The sequence below is a fragment of the Lethenteron reissneri genome, chromosome 57, assembly GCF_015708825.2.
Source record: "Lethenteron reissneri isolate LAM-NWPU_2019-01 chromosome 57, ASM1570882v1, whole genome shotgun sequence".
Taxonomy (NCBI): Eukaryota; Metazoa; Chordata; class Hyperoartia; order Petromyzontiformes; family Petromyzontidae; genus Lethenteron; species Lethenteron reissneri.
In genome coordinates this window covers 690765-710471 of record NC_083835.1, presented here as the reverse complement: position 1 = coordinate 710471, position 19707 = coordinate 690765, and the positions used below count along the sequence as shown (strand labels likewise).

General features: G+C 53.4%; 1 protein-coding gene across 1 annotated transcript in view; it reads right to left on the bottom strand.

Annotated features, from left to right (window-relative positions):
• The window catches only part of LOC133357255 (neuroligin-3-like), a 238432-nt gene that overhangs the window by 171293 nt on the left and 47432 nt on the right, over window positions 1-19707 (bottom strand). The window contains 2 exon segments of the mRNA XM_061575106.1: window positions 9877-10026; window positions 11135-11194. Of these exon segments, the coding sequence (XP_061431090.1) occupies window positions 9877-10026; window positions 11135-11194 (210 nt within the window).

Genomic DNA, 19707 nt, shown 5'->3' with positions numbered 1-19707 from the left:
GAAAAATAGCCCGATGTTGAGAGCGGCATTGCTGGTATTAGTACGCGTGACCTTGACAAACATTGCATTCGCATCCATTAGTGGCACAAGGGCAAGGCTCTGCCACACAAGAGCGGGCGGGGAGGCTGCTGTTGAGAGGAGACCCGCGGTGATGTTCATGGTCCGCGACGATCGCTCTGCTCGTAGGCGAAATAAACATTCACCTGCTCGGATCGCGTCCGATAACGATGGCAATCGGTTAGTCGAGGCAACCTCGGTGAGTCTGAAGACTCGGTTTTTCAAGTGGTTCCCGCCTTGGCATTTACGATTTCTCCTGTAACGCGGTTGTGTTTTGCTCCGATTCCTGTAATTTATTTCATTGCTCTTGTAGTGTCGGTGACCCGGGTCACTGTTGCCAATGAGACGTACCCTGGTCCCCCGAGTTCACTCCCGGTTCACCAAATAAACCTCAACGTGGCGTGTTTGGCCAATGGCACGAATGAGGGTGAGGCTTTGTGAGGAGGCAGAAACCCCGATACAAGAGGCGTGACACTCAGCACTCTCCCCCTCTCCTGGCCAACTCACAGCCACACGCCTACAACACCTGACGAGCCGTCCACGCACTCGCCAGGCTGAGCCCCGCTTAGCTTTGGAGACGCGAAGTGACGAGGCGCGCTCAGGGTGCTTTGTTCGGAGGCTGCCCGATGGCCCGCTCTGTTTGCGTGTAGCGGAAACGCTGCCATATCGGAGTCAGAATGTTTGCTTACACTGGAGGAATCCGATGAGCTATGAAGCTCTTTTTCACCACCCCTGGAGAAGGAAACCGAACAACTTGCGACAAACGTCCGTGAGACGTCGCTGCGCGCCACCATGCGCAGGCCGCATCGACAACGTTTGTGACGTGAAATCGTCATTGTGATATTTTATTTTTTCCTCTGCGAAAAAACTCAAACTCGTTTCACATTTGTATTCTCCCTCACAAAATTCGCCTACGCAGCTCGGAGTCGCACTGTATATGTAAATGTAGTAATGTTACTTTAGATGTATGAAGCCGTAAGGCAGCCAACGAATATGTGTCTGTAAAACCCATTATAGTTTTCTCTGCGAACGTGCATCGCAGTGTCGAGCACAGGCCGCTGTGCGGGTGTGCGTATTGAGCGAAGGCTGCTCATAGGGCCCGCTGTCAAACCACGCCAATTACGGATAATTAAATACAATCAATGTTGGGCTTACAGCGAAAGGGAAATATATATAATTAATACTGAGCGAGGCATGGATTGAGTGGCAAGTTGCAAGTACACATTAAGAGTCACGACACTACAATTACAGCTGGCAGCTGTAATGAATTGCATTGATTTGAAAATCAAGAAAAAATTGACGCTTTAAATATTTAAGACCGGGCCCCCCAATATCTGATTGGAGCCAGCGGGAGGGTGGAATAGCGTCCACCGGAGGTGCCAAACATAATCTGCGGCGACGCGAGTCGCAATAAACAAAGTTGAAAGTAATGCGTTGTCCATATCGGGGGGGTGGAATGTGCGTTAGGGAGGCACTTCTGAAATAAACGGCCGCGTGGAGAGGGCCGAAAGAAAAGTTACATAACGCGCGGCGTGATCAATAACGCCGAACACTGCGCAATATTCCAAGCAGCAAATTTGAAGCACTACTGAAAAGCCGTATAAGTGTTCATTTTATTTACTGTCTGGCGCTAATAATAAAAAAATGTAAATACCCCCGGCGTTATTACAGCGCGGGAGATAAATCGTGATGTCGCACGGTGAGCAGCCGCGTGGCCGCCGCGTTTGGAGGTTAAAAAAAATAAATTAAAGAGCGAATTGTGGTCTCGTAATTCAGTGAAAACACTAATAATCATCTGCTTTGTTGTCGTGCAATGCTGCTGCTGTTATTATTCCGTCGCTCTATTTATATACGTGTGATGACTCAGGGTCTTTGCGTGTTGCCATTGTGAGACATCGGTCTGAAAATGTCCACACCTCGAGAAAGTCGCTCTGGCCACCGCCCTGCTCAGCCTGGCGCGGTGTGTGAACCCAGGCGCCGGGGAGACTCAGGCAGAAGCAGCGCGGGGGCAGCGCCGGCCACTCCGCTCCTCTCGCGTGCCGAGTTGGCCTGCATTTGGTGGCCCTTGGGCATCACAGCCTGAATTTGCCAAATTTTTTAGAAAAAAACTGGCAAATGAGTTAATTGGAATAACCATTAGCGATCGCGTCCCAACAGAGACACTAAAGCCCACTGCTTGCAAGCTGGCGCTGCGCTCACCTTGTGTGACTCACAGGGACAGCTGCCATCAGGGGGTCCCCTCGGCTAAAAACTAAAAAGACAAACTGCAGCTGCGCATTTAAATGATTGAGATAAAATGTGATGTAAGTGGTTTAGGATGCTGGGGGTAGTTACGTGCCCAATAAATGAAACTCCTAATCCCTAATAGGCACTAACTAATGGCACTTTCCCCGACAGTCTGTATGGATATGTAGGAGAACACTGTTTTCCTTTTGTTGCAAAAGACTACCTTTGCCCAGGGTGCATCGTAGATCACGTTGATCTGGCCGGTAATGATGAGCCGTGCATTCGCCGCAGCTAAAAAAAAAAATCGAAGTGCGGCCGGAATTGTTTACGGCTGTCATGATCGTGGTCAGTTCTCAAAACAAACTCCCTGCGTCGGCTCACGGGAGAGAAGGAGGGTGGGGGGGTAGCGGCCGCTCTGATGAGCCCCCCACGGACTGGCGTCGAGATGGGCAAGCCGGGTGTTGGAGGAGTGCGCAGAACCGATCTCAGCCAGTGGCAGCCTTTGGGATTAGACTCGACACGCGCACGTATATATATAATACATATGATGTGCTATATATATACTGTGAGCCATGGGAGTCATGGACATGCTCTGTAGCTGTGCTCACATTATTATTATTAAGGAACAAACGAGAGAGAGAGAGAGAGGGGGGGCTCCCTCTCGTCTCTGCATTTATCCGCCTCTCCTGCCGGTCAGCAGCATTTGAAGCAGTGTAGTGGGGGAAGTGGTGGTGGTGGTGGTTGGGCGGGCATGGGTTACGGAGCCAAGGGGGTCCATGCGCAGTGTTCCAAGATGAAACGGGAAGATGATGAATTGAGGGGCACGGCGAGTGGCGGCCACGAGTGGGCGCCGGCCGAGTTGAGGAATCGGCGAGATTCGCGGATCAGCATTTCAAAGTATTATTATGACGACTCCTATTGCGTTTCTCCTGCGGGATCCGCACGCCCTGTAACGCCAGACTGCGTGTGTGTTGTTGGATTGTGCCGTGCAGAGGTGTCCAGGATGCCAATTGACACCATGTTTTTGTAAATGGTTTGAGAACTGATAATCTCTGTATCTCAATCAGCTGATGTCTCCTGCAAATCACGTGACGTATGTGTGACCACCCCCACTCTAGACCCCTCCCCACCGCCCCCTGTGGAAACAGACTCCTCCGTGCAGCTCACTGCTGCTGCTCGCCCCTCCTCCAACTCTCCCTCCTCCAAGTCTCCCCCCGCCCTCCTCATCCGTCTGGCTCCCTGCTGCTCGTCTTACATTTCCACGTGATAAGTGACTTCTGAAAAGGAAGCTCGTCGCTAATTGGGGTTTAGCTGGTAAGATAAACAAAACAAAGTTTTGTTTTATTTGTATGTTTATTAAAGTGATCTGTTTACCTTTCCTATGTTGTTGTTGTAACGTTCTGTCTCTACTGGACATCTGTGAAAAAGAGCTTTATAGCTCATCGGATTTCTCAAGTCTAAATAAATATTCTTATTCTGAGCCGTGCCCTGTTTGTCCATCTTTCAGACTTAAATCCCCTCATCCCTTCGCTTTCACCTTCCTTGATATGGACATTGTGGAAGAGTAGGCCAACATTCCCTCTAAATGGGCTCCATGGAGCTGCCTCTAGAGGAGGCCCCTTCCGCCGGCAGTGGGGTGAGCGAGCCATAGCAGGGCTGCGCCCTTACCCCTTGATAGAGATTGAGGATGGGGAGAGGCGCAGTTCGATGCGAGTATTGTCAGCGCGAGGATCGATGCGAATCTTTGAATCGATGCACGCCCAGCAGCGGTGACCTTGTACCCCGATACTGCGAGCGGCCCGCAGTCGTTCACGTCGCGTCGGCGATTCCCAACGCCGCGATGGACTTTGATGTCACTCCTCGCCGGTGTGAGACGTGCACGTATTGGCATCGCCTATCGAGCCGGTGTGTGAGAATGTGCGGCGTGGGCAGCACGACTGTTACTGGCCGATGGTAAGATCCATCATTGTTTTGTGGGTCAGTTCGCTGTGTGAGTGATATGCCAACGTGTGTCGTATTACCTCCTCCACTCGACACAGCCACATGAGTAAAGTTGTGACGTGACCAAACGCGATGGTGTGACTGTATTTGGAGCTTTCGTGACTGCACGAATCCATACTCTTTGGTTCTTTCGGTAAAGTCACGTGGGTAGAAAATCAAATAAATCACGACGTTTCGGGCGCAACACAAGCGTCCGAAACTGATGACAGGCGCTTGTGTTGCGCCCGAAACGTCGTGATTTATTTTATTTTATACCCACGTGACTTTACCGAAGAACCAAAGAGCACGGTGTTACTGTACTTTGCCACTGCGTCAGCACCACCGGCGTGCTGGAGAGCGACCCAGCTCTGCCTAATACGCCAGGTGTCGACAACGATAAGAACAAGAAGAGACATGTTTTTGTTGTAATTCGTAAAAATAACTCAACATTTCAAGAGCTGCAATGGACTGCGTGGCGAATTGGAGACGGCGGTGGTCCTCAATGAATGACGTCTCACGGAGCGGTCCTTAAAGAGCCGCACGCGGCTCCGGAGCCGAGGGTTGTCCACCCCTTGCCTAAGCCACAGAAAACCGAGGGGTTGTTGCTGTGACATGAAGCTTCTAAATGTCGGTCATTGACAATAACAACGTGGATCAAACTGAGACGCGTGATGGAAGGGAGGGATGCATGCCACCCTTCTCACCATCCCAGATGTGGTCATCTACCGAGCGTGAGCGCGTTTAGCCGATTCCGTCGCTCCTTCTCCCCGTTGGACGCCTTTGTCTCAGGCGTGGGAATAGTGGCCATGTATGTAGTACGTATGTTGAACTTCTTTCGCACCGTACGTAGCCAACCGTGATAGTCGGAGGTGCGGGGGGAGAACAACAAACGAGATAGAACAACAAGCAGTTGTAAACGAAAACGTTCTCTCCACGTAATTATTCACCGGCCTAAATACGGAAAGAGATCTCGCCGTGGCGAATTTAAGAATAATTACTCTGCCGAAAATCTAAAAGCTCATTGGGTTATTAAATAAATATAATTAGCAAACACGTTCATCGAAAACATGCTAGCGGCGCCCCCCCCCCCACCTCGGAGCGCTCCGCACCTCGCCGCGTGAACGCGAACACGGGCGGTGGGGCATGCCAGTGGGCTCCGTCGTCGACAAATACAACTCTCTACAGACACGCGGATATCCGCAGATGAGTAGACACAAAAAACTCACGACAGTAACCACCGCAGTGATGTGCCGTGTCGCCCAGCGTGCCTGCTGCTCTGCTCACTTCAGAACGAAATTACTTCTCGGGTGATCGCGGGTAAACGGCCGATGCACAATTCGTTTGGGGGCAATATTTAAACAACAACAAAAAAGATCAACGGAATGTGTAGTTCAATAGACAACCGTGACACGTTATTTTTTTCCCGCTCTTACGGGAAGAACAAAGGTTGAAATTTAATAAAACTCCTTGAAGTAGTGCGCGCCGCTCAGATTGAGCCGAGTGTTTAGAGCGTTATCGTGAATTAGCGCTCGTCTGTCAAGCGACATCTTCTGTGACCGTGCGGAGCCTTAGAGAACAATCAGATATGACAAGGGATCGCAGACGAAGGGAGAAACATTCATCTCCTTTAACTCGGGGCTGATGCACTGATGCCGAGTACAATATCTCACGGCTTAGTGTCTGATAAGGCTGAATGAGTCGAGAGGCAGCTGTGCCGTGTTGTCGTTGGTGGTTGCGTCACTATTGGCGGGTGTTGGTGGCTATGGGTGAGTGAGTGGGTGGGTGGGTATTGGTGGCTATTGGAGAATGGGTAGGTGGAGGGGTAGGTGGGTGGGTATTGGTGGCTATGGGTGGGTGGGTAGGTGGGTGGGTATTGGTGGCTATGGGTGGGTGGGTAGGTGGGTGGGTATTGGTGGCTATGGGTGAGTGGGTAGGTGGGTGGGTATTGGTGGCTGCCTGGCCTGGTGGTTAGGCGGGTGTGTGGCTGGGCGAAGGGAGAAGAGAGAGAAACGCTGAATGGACTTCACCCTTCGAAACCTCGGAGGGCCTCGGTGATTTATCGTGGCGGGGGCTGCAGTCGTAAACACCAGATGGGTCCAGTGGACGTCTCCAGTGAAGGAGAGCAGGCAGCGTGCACGGTGACGTCACCGCGGCGAGCCCCTCCGGCTCCGCCCACGGCCCGCGCCAAGTGAGTCGCCGAGACGCGCCACGTGACCAGGGCTATCCCAACACGGTGGGAGGGGCAGCTCAAGTTCAAACTAAACCTCAACTATTCCATCTGACAGCGTGATTTCGAAGCGCGGGGCCCCGCAAGAACGCTGGGCCCGGGGCGGTCGCCCCCAATTCGCCATACCCTAGCAAGGGCTTTGCACGCGAGCTCCTCCGCTCTCGTGCGACAACGACGACGACAACAACAACGTGGCGAGGAGATCTCAACAATGTCCCTCACCGCCACCGCTCGATGCCGCACGAAGTCGTCGTGGACGCACGTGCTTGGCCCTTTGTCAATGCAACCTCAACCCCGATGATGATGACGACGCTTGGCAAACCGAATGGAGTGCACAAGGAGCCACAAACAACAAACTCCTCCTCGTGAGGGACCCGGTGACGCAGGTGATCCTCTGGCGTCAATCTCTACCCCGAAGCTCATGGACGTCAACCCCCGAACCGCATCGACTGCACCAACCATGACAGCAGTAGCAGCAGATGCCGATGCACCGATGGAAAATTCAAAACTCTGGACATGTGCGACTGTGGTCACCACCCAGAAGAGAACCACGGGGACCGAACCACGTGGACTCGATGCCCGATTCACAAACACGGAGGAGGCATCATCACAGCGGCGACGGCGCACCACTCCACTACTCCTGACTCCGCAATCATCTGCCCCGTCAACCACCTCGATGTAAAGTTATCGCTGTTTTTCTACATCAACAACAGCCGTACGCAGAATAATAAGTAGAAGCAGACGGAGGCAGGCAGCAAGGGGGTGGACGCGGTGGTAATCTGTCAGCGCTGGGAGTTTTGGTGTCGTGACTCACCGAGGAAGTGGGTCACACGTGGCACACCAAGGGAGTGATGGCTTTGTATAAATTGTTGTGTTGGTTTATTCTGCGTGCTGTTCTTCTGATTTAGTGCACGTTTGGGTCAAGAGTATTTATGGTGTCTATCTAGATACTTCAGCAAGCGTAGCGATGCTTTTTTCATCTTTATACAATAAAAGAAATGGAATTTCATTCGGCCCAGAATGAAATATATTGTGTACGCAAATATATACATGAAAATATCTGTCTGTATATATCGTAGTTCATCAGCCCACGGTGCCTCCCAGCCTCATGTTGTCAAGTAGCGCATGCAGAAACGGGGAGCTGCTGCAATAAATAGGAATGAATGAGTACAACTCTGCAATGTGTAGTTGGCGTGTTCTTCGGCATGATGTCCGACGTTTCACTCCACGTGCTGGGAGCCTCTTCATGCACTGAAGGTCGTGCCGAAAAATGCGCGGCAAAAAGACGCATCGGAGATATTTCACTAAATACACTTTGTGTACTGAGATGTGAGTGGCATCACAGGTACTGAGGTGTGAGTGGCATCACAGGTACTGAGGTGTGAGTGGCATCACAGGTACTGAGGTGTGAGTGGCATCACAGGTACTGAGGTGTGAGTGGCATCACAGGTACTGAGGTGTGAGTGGCATCACAGGTACTGAGGTGTGAGTGGCATCACAGGTACTGAGGTGTGAGTGGCATCACAGGTACTGAGGTGTGAGTGGCCTCACAGGTGAGCAGCCTCCTTACTGGCTCGTTCCTACACTGGCCCCACCCACTGCTCATAAGCCCAACCCATTATTCAGGTAGCTCCACCCACTGCCCAGATAGCCCCACCCACTGCCCAGGTAGCTCCACCTACTACGCAGGTAGCTCCACCCACTGCCAAGCTAGGTCCACCCACTGCCTAGATAGCTCCACCCACTGCCCAGATAGCTCCACCCACTGCCCAGATAGCCCCACCCACTGTCCAGGTAGCTCCACCCACTGCCTAGATAGCTCCACCCACTGCCAAGCTAGCTCCACCCACTGTCCAGGTAGCTCCACCCACTGCCTAGCTAGCTCCACCCACTGTCCAGGTAGCTCCACCCACTGCCCAGGGAGCCCCACACACGAAGAATGGTAGCCCCACCCGCTGCTCAGACTGCTTCGCCTTTTTCCCGTATGAGGCCAGAAAATGTTGGGACAAACTGGGACAAAATCCCAACTTTATGCAAATGCTTCAGAACACGTGGACAGCCTTTCTGAAACCGTCGGGACCCTCCCGGCCTACAAAGGTATTGCTTCAGTACAACCACTAAAGATAATGAAACCAGCCGGAGGCTAAAGGTACTAACAACTGCATAATGGGTCCCTGAGTATTCACGGCATCACCAAAGGCAGAGGTGACCTCTGGTAGATTCACTCGCATCACCGATATCGGGAGAGATGTAGTTATTGTCGACCAGCAACCAACCACGACACCACGGTTTCAGCTCTGTGATTGACGCACGCGTGTTTTTTTTTTGTCTGCTTCAACATGACGTTACGAGTGGTTTGCTGTAAATAGAGACGACCTTTTGTGCATCCTTCGCAATAGGGCACTCGAAACAGAAGTGCCCGCGTGTGCGTAATGCTGTCAATGTTGACGTCCGTGCTCTGCAATTCACTGCGAGGTCCTCTGCAGTCGCTTTACAACGCCACTCATCGAACATTGCCCCGCGCAGCCCGCCCTGGGAATGTTTCGGAGTTGGCAGCTCGCCACGCGGTGCGTCGCTGCCGACGACGCCTTGTCATGGCGCGCGGTGTTTGGGACCAAGCCTCCAAGCTGCCGTCTCAAGCGCAGCGATCTCTCTGCGTGTGGCCTGCGACAACGTTGGTTGGGGCGGATGCGGCTAACGAGCGCCTATGCAGGCTGACACGGCGCACAGCGGGGTGATGTGGCCAGTATCCACAGAGACAACCTTTGTTTCCCCAGTGACGACATTTGTGAAACCAGATACCTACCCGCTTAAGACTTCAGTCGACCAAACGGAGGCTCGGCACCGGGTTCAGATATTCGCCGCTGATTTTGGCTGTGAGCAGGAATTGAACTCGGAGTTATCGCGTCCGCAGCGCTGCGTGCTGGCCACTACTTTACCACACCACAAAGAGTGTGATGCTATGGGGTGCGGTGGAGGAGTGTGGAAGGGGGCTCGCGAACAGCACTTTTCCCAACACACACACATCACACACACATCACAAACAACGATGGCAGCCACCCATTCACCATTCATTGACATTGATGTCAGCGCGGCGCTTGTGCCAGGCTAGGTACACCTTGAGGTCACGTGAAGTGGTGAAGTCTCTCCGGCAGGAGATGATGGGGAACACCGAGGCGTTACGGGTCAACACACGCAACGTGACGCACACGCGCATCCCCACCCCACCCCCGCATCGCTCCACCTTGAAAGAGCGGCGCGGCATCCGTCACCGCGCCGTGCGATTGTATTCTCTGGGCCGGCGGAGTGCGGGGCTGAGTGCCCGCGAGGCGAAGTCCACCCCAGCCGCCAGGCTTGCTGCCGGCTGCCGACCGCGTGGCACTGACCTAGAACGCCGAGGCGATAGTTGACGGTGATGACGATAACGTTCCCGTAGCTGGCCAGCACGCTGCCGTCCAGCAAGTTGCCTGTGCCCTCCATGTAGGAGCCGCCGTGCACGTAGACCAGCACCGCTTTGGGCCCCGAGTTGCGGATGTCTGTCGCGGGCGAAGCGGGGGGCGGGGGGCAGGGAGGAAGCAAAAATGCAGCAAGGCGATCATCTCGAACGGCGCGGAAAACAAACGAACAAAAAAGCACGCCACGAAAACGACCATCGAACACGGCGGCACGCGCGCACTCAGGCATCGCTCAAGGGCACGTTCTCGTGCGCCGATTCGCACCGGACACGCGAAGAATTCGCACGGGTACGGAGAGGCGCGCGCGGACCACAATACACACGACCCACGTTGAAACGCCAGGTGCACACACACACACGCGCACTAGCGCACGCACACACGCGCGCACACACGCGCACGCACACGCGCGCACACGCACACACGCGCGCACACGCGCGCACACGCGCGCACACGCACACACGCGCGCACACACACACACACACGCGCACACGCGCGCACACGCACACACGCGCGCACACACACACGCGCGCGCGAGCGCATGAGGTCCGCACGCCGGATTTGCGTTCCGCCGCTCGTGGTCACACGGGGGTTTCACATCGAATTAACGGAGTCATGGAAATGAGCTAAGGGAACAAACGATGAGGTTTTTGTTTTCAGTTGCATGGGATCGGATGGGGCGGGCGGGTGGGGGGTGATATTGTTTAATCGCATGCAAACAATAGCAGCGATGCCAGGCCACTCGAGTACAGTCACAAGAGATACTGTATAGGTATAAAATTAATATTGCAAATGTGCACTAGATTCGTCAAGAAGCGTGCATTTGATGCTCATCTGATAATATATTGAAAAGATTCCAAATAGTTTGTTAATATACATCGTGAAATTTGTATTGTTATACAGTATCCCTTTATATAAAAAAAAGATCGGAAAAGGGAAAGATGTTGGTAATTTTGTCTTAAACTGACGATTTGTTGAATTTGCGCCGGTTTTTCTCGTCGGCCACTTTGCTGACATGGGACGCTCGAAAGTTTGTGGGCAATGATTGGCGCACGAAAAGAGTACACCATGAATTTAGTTTTTTAAAAAAGAAGATTTAGAGCAAAACATATGTTTAAAAATATTTATTTGTTTTCTGTTTTTCTCTCTCTTGTGTTTTCATGCATCATGCTCTCATAGCACCAAAAAATACCTTCATCTTCGTCACCATCAATAGCTGCTAAATCATCGGCATTTTTCTTTGGGTTCGCTCCTGGGGTCAAAACGAGGACAAAGAGGGCAAATAGCATTTAAACAAGGAAAGGGGGGATATCGTGCATATGCATGGAATCTTTGACGCTTTCCAAACATGCGTTTGTCCTTTTGAGTGCACGTGTTTATCTCAAGGTTTTTGGGGGCAACCCTTCCACCACAGTCACCCGTCTTCCAATAGATGCCGTCTCTAACTGCGACAAAACCTGACGGGGAAGGGTTTTTGGTCCGTGTGGGATCATCGTTACGAGAGTCAACGTGCCCCCCCCCCCCCCACCCCACCCCGTTACGAACGAACGCACAGAACAGCTGACGCAATTACGCTTAATTGAAAGTGTAAAGAGAAATAGCGAGCCTGTGCAAAGAACTAAAAACAACTAAAGCAGATCGTGGCGGGAGTCCGTGCTCAATCGCGACTGGTTGCGCCGTCGTGTGTAGGGGTCGTGGCGCGGAGGCTTCGTGCGCGCGGGGTGGTCGAGACGCAGTGACGCCACCACGAGCGCCAGGCCACGATCCATCCCCAGCGGCGTGCGCGCGACTCGCTCAGGTCGGATCGTCTCGGCTGGCGAGGCCCCAATGTTCAGCTAAAGCGGCTCTCTTACGAGGAGGGACACAGCCCAAGACCTTTTGCGTAGTGGCGGCAGTCACGACGGCACATTGCAGTTGCATCGAGTTACATAGAGAGCGGTACAGTTACATATAGTTACATATGGTTGCACGTAGATTCATAGAGTTACACAGAGATGCACAGAGCTAGAAAGAGACGCATATAGCAACACAAATACGCATGGAATAACACAGACATCGACAGCGTTACGTAGAGACTCGCAGGCTAAGACCCAGACGGTGTATTGCTTCCGTCGGTGAGGCCCATTGAGCTAAGCAGGGACGGGCACAGCTCACGGCCTCGTGCGGGGATCTCCACGGAGCGATGCGTGGCCACCCGCACGAGCGAGGCAATCGGGGTGGCCGCGGCACGCACGCCGCTTAGAGCAAGACGCACGCCGCTTAGAGCAGCACGCACGCCGCTTAGAGCAAGACGCACGCCGCTTACAGCAAGACGCACGCCGCTTAGAGCAAGACGCACGCCGCTTAGAGCAAGACGCAGTGCCGCTTAGAGCAGCACGCACGCCGCTTAGAGCAACACGCACGCCGCTTAGAGCAAGACGCACGCCGCTTAGAGCAAGACGCACGCCGCTTAGAGCAAGACGCACGCCGCTTAGAGCAAGACGCACGCCGCTTAGAGCAAGACGCAGCGCCGCTTAGAGCAAGACGCACGCCGCTTAGAGCAAGACGCAGCGCCGCTTAGAGCAAGACGCACGCCGCTTAGAGCAGCACGCACGCCGCTTAGAGCAAGACGCACGCCGCTTAGAGCAAGACGCACGTCGCTTAGAGCAATACGCACGCCGCTTAGAGCAAGACGCACGCCGCTTAGAGCAAGACGCAGCGCAGGTGAGCGGCAAGGAATGCCCCTTTATTAAACGCAGGTCGCGTGCTGATTAATAATTAATGTACTGTATACCGTAGAGTTGCATATTTTTGTGTTGTTAAATCTGCGTAGGTAATCTGTAACACGAGCACGTTGCTCAGAGTGCAACATGTTGAGTTTATTTCTCTGCGATGACAACAATAATAACAACAACAACAACTAGACACGTTCGTTTTGCGTATTCACAACGCAGCATGGCCTGGAGTTTGTCTCCTAATGTTAACTGAATCAAATATTCTCGCGGATTAAATTTGTCGCCCTGCGTGTTCCCCTCCTCCTCATCTTCGACGAGTTCCCACGAAGCCTCAGTTCCAATCGCGGCCGTTCATCATTCGGGCTAACAAGGTAGCGCCCTGAGAGAGAGGGGGCACGCAGATGACAGAGTTGAGAGTGGACGCGGCGGAAGCATTCGCAAAACATCTGAGCACATTCACCACCACGCTCCAGAAGGGCACCTCCCCCCCCTGACCCCCACTGCATCTCCATCTAATTTAATCAACAAACGGCGCCTCGGCAGCGAGCCCTGGAGTGTGAGAGGGTCAGCGCTGGGGGTCGACCACGCCGTCCAAAAGATTTACAAACCGAGTGGACACCACTTGTTTACTGCACCAAATTAGCTGCATCACGGCTGGCACGGTTTTACGGTCGCGGCTAAGTAAGGCCAGATTCATGGCACTCGTTCCTGGGTGGGTCAGGGCCCCCGGTAATCTTATTTGCAGTAAATATTGCAGCTGATTTGCAACTGCATACTTAATGGCGTGGCGCGACGCTGCTGCTCCTGCCGCGGCGCGATGTTTAGCTCGCCCGACTCCACGGGACCCGCAGACGACTTGGAAAACATCTGGGCAAGTTTCGTAAATTATAACCCCCCTCCGCCCCCCCCCGCCCCCCCCCCCCCCCCCCCCGTCCACCCAACAATCCATAGCCACCCACTGTGCTGTTTTCCAGCATCACCATCAGCAACAGCAGCGTATGCCATGGTCGATCCACTGTTAGATGAATCATTCCCCCAAACTCTTGCCATCAGGGTCACGAAGCGGCGGCACACATTTCGCTCCTGCACGCGACCCGAGTCGGGCTGCAGGTCGTGTGTGGCGGGGTGAAGTGTGGCCACTCCGAACTCGTCTCACCCCGTCTGGACAAACGTGGGAAGAGTCGTCCCAATGGCCCTCGAGTGGAGGCCCTTCAGCAAACAGCGGTGTCAGCGTGCACATGCAGGGCTGCACCCTTGCATATGCTCAAGAAACAACGATCCACATTCGTGAACAACATTCGTATCGAGCAACGACCGCCAGCGTGCCATCCCGCCCAGAGTTCTCCACACCGTCTATGATATCACGCCTCCCACTATTGCACGCTTGTATCTATGGGAGCGTTGCTGCTGTGCGCCTGTTGGCGTTCTCTGGTCAAACACTGGTGAGACAAGGCCATCGAGGAGGCTGTCTCTGGTGTCGGACAATCGGTTTCAAAGACAATGCCCGTATATGATCGGAGCTTGTTCATTTGCATGTTTCACCACAAGCACGCGTGGGTAATGCAGACTTGACGTCTTGCGGTAGGTTTCTATTCGGTGTGTGAAAATCTTGCCACCTCCTGTTTCATGGACAGAAAGGTTCAAGCCTATTCTTGTTTTTCATCATCGTCTATGCTTCCTGATAAATGCGTTCCTCTTCCTGCCTCTCAGTGCAATGCTCCAAACCTTCATCCCCTCCCGCGTGTCTTTGCGCCATCTTCAGCTTTGTATCCCGCTGTTTTTGCCAGTGTCCCGACCCACGAGTCATAGCGGGGACAATATCTGGATGATTAGAAACGTATTTTTTGGGCGTGTCGATACGACGCCTTCCCATTAAGTCCAGTCCTACATAAATCGCTCGCTCCACACCAAGTCCTCAGTCCACCAGTGTGGCCAGCCGGGATTGTGCCACAGCCAGCGCTCACGGTCCAAGGCCAACGTGAAATAAAAAAACCGCATATTTTGAATAAAACCCAATTACAAAAGTAGAACAGCTGCACTGAGACCGCATAAAGGAAATAACGAAACACTTATTAGAAGGCCATGTGCTTCTTCAAAGGACATGGCTACAGTACGATAATACATTACATTTGTAATGCTCCTTTCTACATGGTGCTCAATGCGCTATGAAGGGTTTTTGCCCGGGTTTCTTTTAAAGCCACACCGTGTTATTAACGAATGTGTTGAATTAGTGTATATTTAAGGGGAGTCACACATGGACATCCCGTTTCATCACAATAACATTCGAAGACATTTTACAGACCTAGATTTGAGAAACGCACAACCGCATTAACGTGAATGGGACAGCAAAACATAACCCATCGCTGCTTCTACCGATGGCATGGCCACTCTAACGACCAATGCAAGAAATAATTTAATTCAAGAGCGGAATACAAAGTCGCGTCCCAAGATAAATACGAGCCTAGCAGAGGGTCACGTGCTGCAGGTTCGTCAGATACTAGCGGGAGGTGTCTGTCCCGAGAGGCACGACTGCAACACGCGTTGGTGTTGCGCTGCACATCTAGGGCAGCGATTGAAAGCACAGTGGGATCAAAATATTGAAAATCACAGAGGTTGATATGTCCATGAGAAACTCGAAAACACCCTCACAGCACCTAATCAACACAAATGCTCAGATCGGGAGTTTAAAGCTGGGTATGACGTGCCTTTTCAAAATATATCTCTTAAATAAAATATTAATTACTGTTTAGGGGGTGTTGAAGGGGAAGAAGGGGGCATGCCCTCCCCCCTTCCCCTCCCCTCCATGCGCACACACAGACACACAGGAGCAGTGACTCCTACGGTGGTGCGGCTCTGTGGAGTCGCCCGTGGTGACTCTGACATCTGCCACCACGTGGACTTTCGTCTAAGATCGGTGAGAATGCAATCTGCAGTGGCACCAGCACGCGAACTCTGCCCCGAGTTAGTACCCTGCACACAGCGGCCGTTGCCGCGGCTCCTTGAGAAGCCGCGGCCGCAAAGTCCTCAAGGCGCGCCGTCTCATTCGCGACCTCCCTGTCTCCCCTCGTGCAAGAGCGCCGTTTCGCACATGAACACAACAACAACACAAGAAGACAACACAACAAAAGAACGAACCACAACACAACACACACCACAAGAACACAACACAAGAACACAACACACAACACAAGAACACAACACAAGAACACAACACAACACACACCACAAGAACACAACACGCGCTGCAACGCTCCACTGTCGCTGTTGCGTTAGACGTTTCTAGGGATATTTTTGTTATTTAAATTTACATCAGGGCTCTGCGATCGGCGCTGCTGAGGATTTAGAGAGTCTCCAGCGGTGGGCATCTGTTTGCTTTGCAGCGATGTCAAGGCGCAATTTCAATTGGCGAGAAGCGAATCTAGTGGCGTGAATCGACGGAACGTGCGAGCGATGTGGCCACATCCTCCGATCGCACGGCAGCGTGAGTGTGAGTACTTCGATGTGGGAGCGATGTGAATACGGCATCTGCAGCGGCGCTCGTCTGTTGGGGCTGCCGTTGTCTGAATCTCGAGCGAACCGACAGCGATGACTGCGATGACGTCGATTATATTTGATGCCTACAGTTTTAATTGTCGATGTTTTTTTGTATGATAATTGATGCCGATGGTGGTGATGTAATTGTACGCGGGAGCATTCCTACATCCGTAGTAATTTAGATGTAGGGGCTCGAAGTTGACGAAGAGGGACATGGCACTGGGATCAACTCCCCGTTGCAGCTTGCGTCGTCCGTACTGCGATGTGAGCGGACATCGTGTGCGGCCTCCACCCCACCTTTGATTACTGAGAGAAATGTAACTCAATGACCCCCGTTGCTCTGGTGTGAAGATCCACGGTATGTGAGGCTTAGCGGTGTCAATCATGAACGATGACCGCGGTGATAATGGGGATGCCTATGATGCTGATGTGACATTGGGATGCCCGAAAGTGGAGATTCTCTTCACCGACTGACACCCATCACTGGTCCAATGGCATTAGCGAACTCAGTTCGCTGGGTTCGTAGCGCAGTGCTCATGACGCACGTGTTAATCGTCATCAGCCATGATCAATCCACTGCTGGATAAAGGCCTCCCCCAAGCCGTCTCCCATGGTCCCGCGTAACGTAGCAGTGCACGTAGCGCGTGGGATGACGTCATCGCTCCATCTTCCGCAGGTGGTCATCCTATCGGGCGTCCACCTGCGGACTTTAACCACCCAGAGGGGCTTCGTGAATAGGGTGGGGAGGGAGCGGGGGCATCGGTGACTGGGAGGAAGCTGAGAGGCGGCGTGAGCGCTCGGGTAAAGACGAAAGGCCAAGTGGAAGGTGTTGTGACATTTGAGTAAAGGGATTCATGCGGCGCTGTCTAAGCGGAGTGCACACATCGCGAGCGGGGCGGATATTTTAGGCGGCCTTGTCGGAATTCCAAACCTCGTGTCCACTACTTATGGCAGGGGTGGCCAATCTGCCTGACCCCTGCGGGCCACAGACCAAAATCTCCTCCTGGCCGAGACCTACAACACCACCGCCGAATGGAGGTCACGCGGGAAGGTCACCGTGGCCGGCTCGCTCGCCCCGCTTGACTGTCCGCGAGGGTTTTAAATTTAGAAATCTGCGAGAGCGTCCAAGGAGATTGTCCTCATAAACCCGCTCCGCTGCGAGGGGCGTGCGTCCGGCTCAAACGGCATCCGCGGATTTATTTTCCTCTTCCTAATAAAGTTCTGTCGCGACAAGGAACACGTGATCTTCGCCTCTGTGGAGCCGCGCAAGACTTGCCCGCTCGGGGAGCCGCACGCGATGCTCGAGCCGCGGTTTTGGTCGCCCCCTGGGCTCATGGCCGGGGCTCGCTGCCGCATCTGCCCTTGAGTCCGGAGCAGCAGCTGGGGGCTGTGTGGGATGCTGTGTGGGGCTGTGTGTCGTGCTGTGTGGGGCTGTGTGTCGTGCTGTGTGGGGCTGTGTGTCGTGCTGTGTGGGGCTGTGTGTCGTGCTGTGTGGGGCTGTGTGTCGTGCTGTGTGGGGCTGTGTGAGCTGTGTGGGCTGTGTGCTCTGTATGTACTCTGTGTGTACTCTGTGTGTGCTCTGTGTGTACTCTGTGTGTGCTCTGTGTGTATTCTGTGTGTGCTCTGTGTGCTCTGTGTGTACTCTGTGTGTGCTCTGTGTTTACTGTGTGTGAGCTGTGTGTGCTGTGTGTGAGCTGTGTGTACTCTGTGTGCTGTGTGTACTCTGTGTGTGCTCTGTGTGCTCTGTGTTTACTCTGTGTGTACTCTGTGTGCTGTGTGTGAGCTGTGAGCTGTGTGTACTCTGTGAGCTGTATGTGCTCTGTTTACTCTGTGTGCTGCATATGCTCTGTGTGTACTCTGTGTGTACTCTGTGTGCTCTGTGTGTACTCTGTATGTGCTCTGTGTGTACTCTGTGTGTGCTCTGTGTGTACTCTGTGTGTGCTCTGTGTGTACTCTGTGTACTCTGTGTGTGCTGTGTGCTCTGTGTGTACTCTGTGTGGGCTGCCTCCAGGCGCAGAATCACTGCGTCCGTCCACCAGCCGGCCGTGCCGCGTGGATTGGCGACTGACAGATGCCGCCACCAATGGGCGTTGAGCCCCCCCCCACCCCCCGCCACCTCGCTTCATTCACGCGAGAGGTTCCATACATTCGTCGTGATTACGTAATTATTTAATTGTCCCCATTTGTTGGACGCCACTGCGTCGAGCAGCATCACATGCAGGAGTCACGTGGTGTGTGCGGTGGGCCTCACGGCGTGTGATGATTCCGCAGTGCTGCACCTTTACCCCCGGTGTGCCATGAGCAGGATAATGTTTTTTCGCGTGAGTTAGTCGATGATTCGTTAAATGTTTAATCGTCAATGAAACTGATTTCAGTCAGTGAAGCTGTCTTCACCGTTGCAGGAATCATCCCCAGTAAACCTGGCACGGTGGGCCAACGTTAGTCCGAACAGTACCAACCGCATGCCGACGAAGGCATGGTGAATGGACTTGCATTGGATGATGTGCTCAGCGGACACTTTTAACAGGAAGGACACTCGCTTACGCGTGGCTGCCGTAACGCTGCTCCTACTACACACGTGCACGTATCCTCGGAAGGATTTATAACACTGGTCAACAACAACAAAACATTTTTTTCTGGCCTGCACTTTTGCAGCTGTTTTAAACTAATTTCAGGGTGCTGATTCCAGCGAGCCGACGCGTGCACGCTTTTAGAAAGCGTCAGAGCCGCTGCGGTTTCGTCTCGCTGGTCTCTCTCTCTCACACACACCTCGTTACACGTTCACGAGTTGTGTCGAGGCTCTGCACGCGAGCCACATCGTATCGGCGCGTCTGACCGAACGTCAATCGCGAATCGATGGCTCGCACGGCCTCCCCAAAGGCGCCCGGTATCTATCGCTCGTGTCGGCGCATGTCCTCTTCGTCTCAGCCGTCTGCCAATGCGGTCAGAAGCCTGCGTCCGTAACCGTCGCTCCGTGCTACACCCGCCCGCGTCCTCCCACCCCCCGTCTCTGTGCCCAGAGTCCGATTTGTTCACGCGCCCAGGACGCGCCATCGATAGCGACTTACAGCCCCGTGTGCATCCATTGCTCGATGTAAGCCTCCCTATGCCTCGTCAGTTGCGGCGGTTGTTTGAGAGGACTTCACCAGACTGGTGAGTGCGGGTTGGTGGAGGGGGGTGGGGGCGGGAGAGGTTGAAATATCCCCCGCCGCTGATGTCAACCGTGGTCGGGATTTCAGCTCAGGGAGTCTGGGCTCAGTGCCCCAGCCACAGCAGTAGAACCGTGGTGTTGGTAAAGACACGTTATCGTCTCGTCGTCAGCATCAATCACAACCCGTGGTGCATCCGCAGCTGGATGAAGGCGCTCTCAAAGCTGCAATCATCACGATCCTGCCACATAAATAATTATCAGCCTAGCGCCTGCACAAAACTCATCTCGTTCCTACGTCTCCTCGGTGGACGTGCACCTTGACGCGTTCCAAACGTTCACTGCCAATCCATGATGACCCTTGACCCG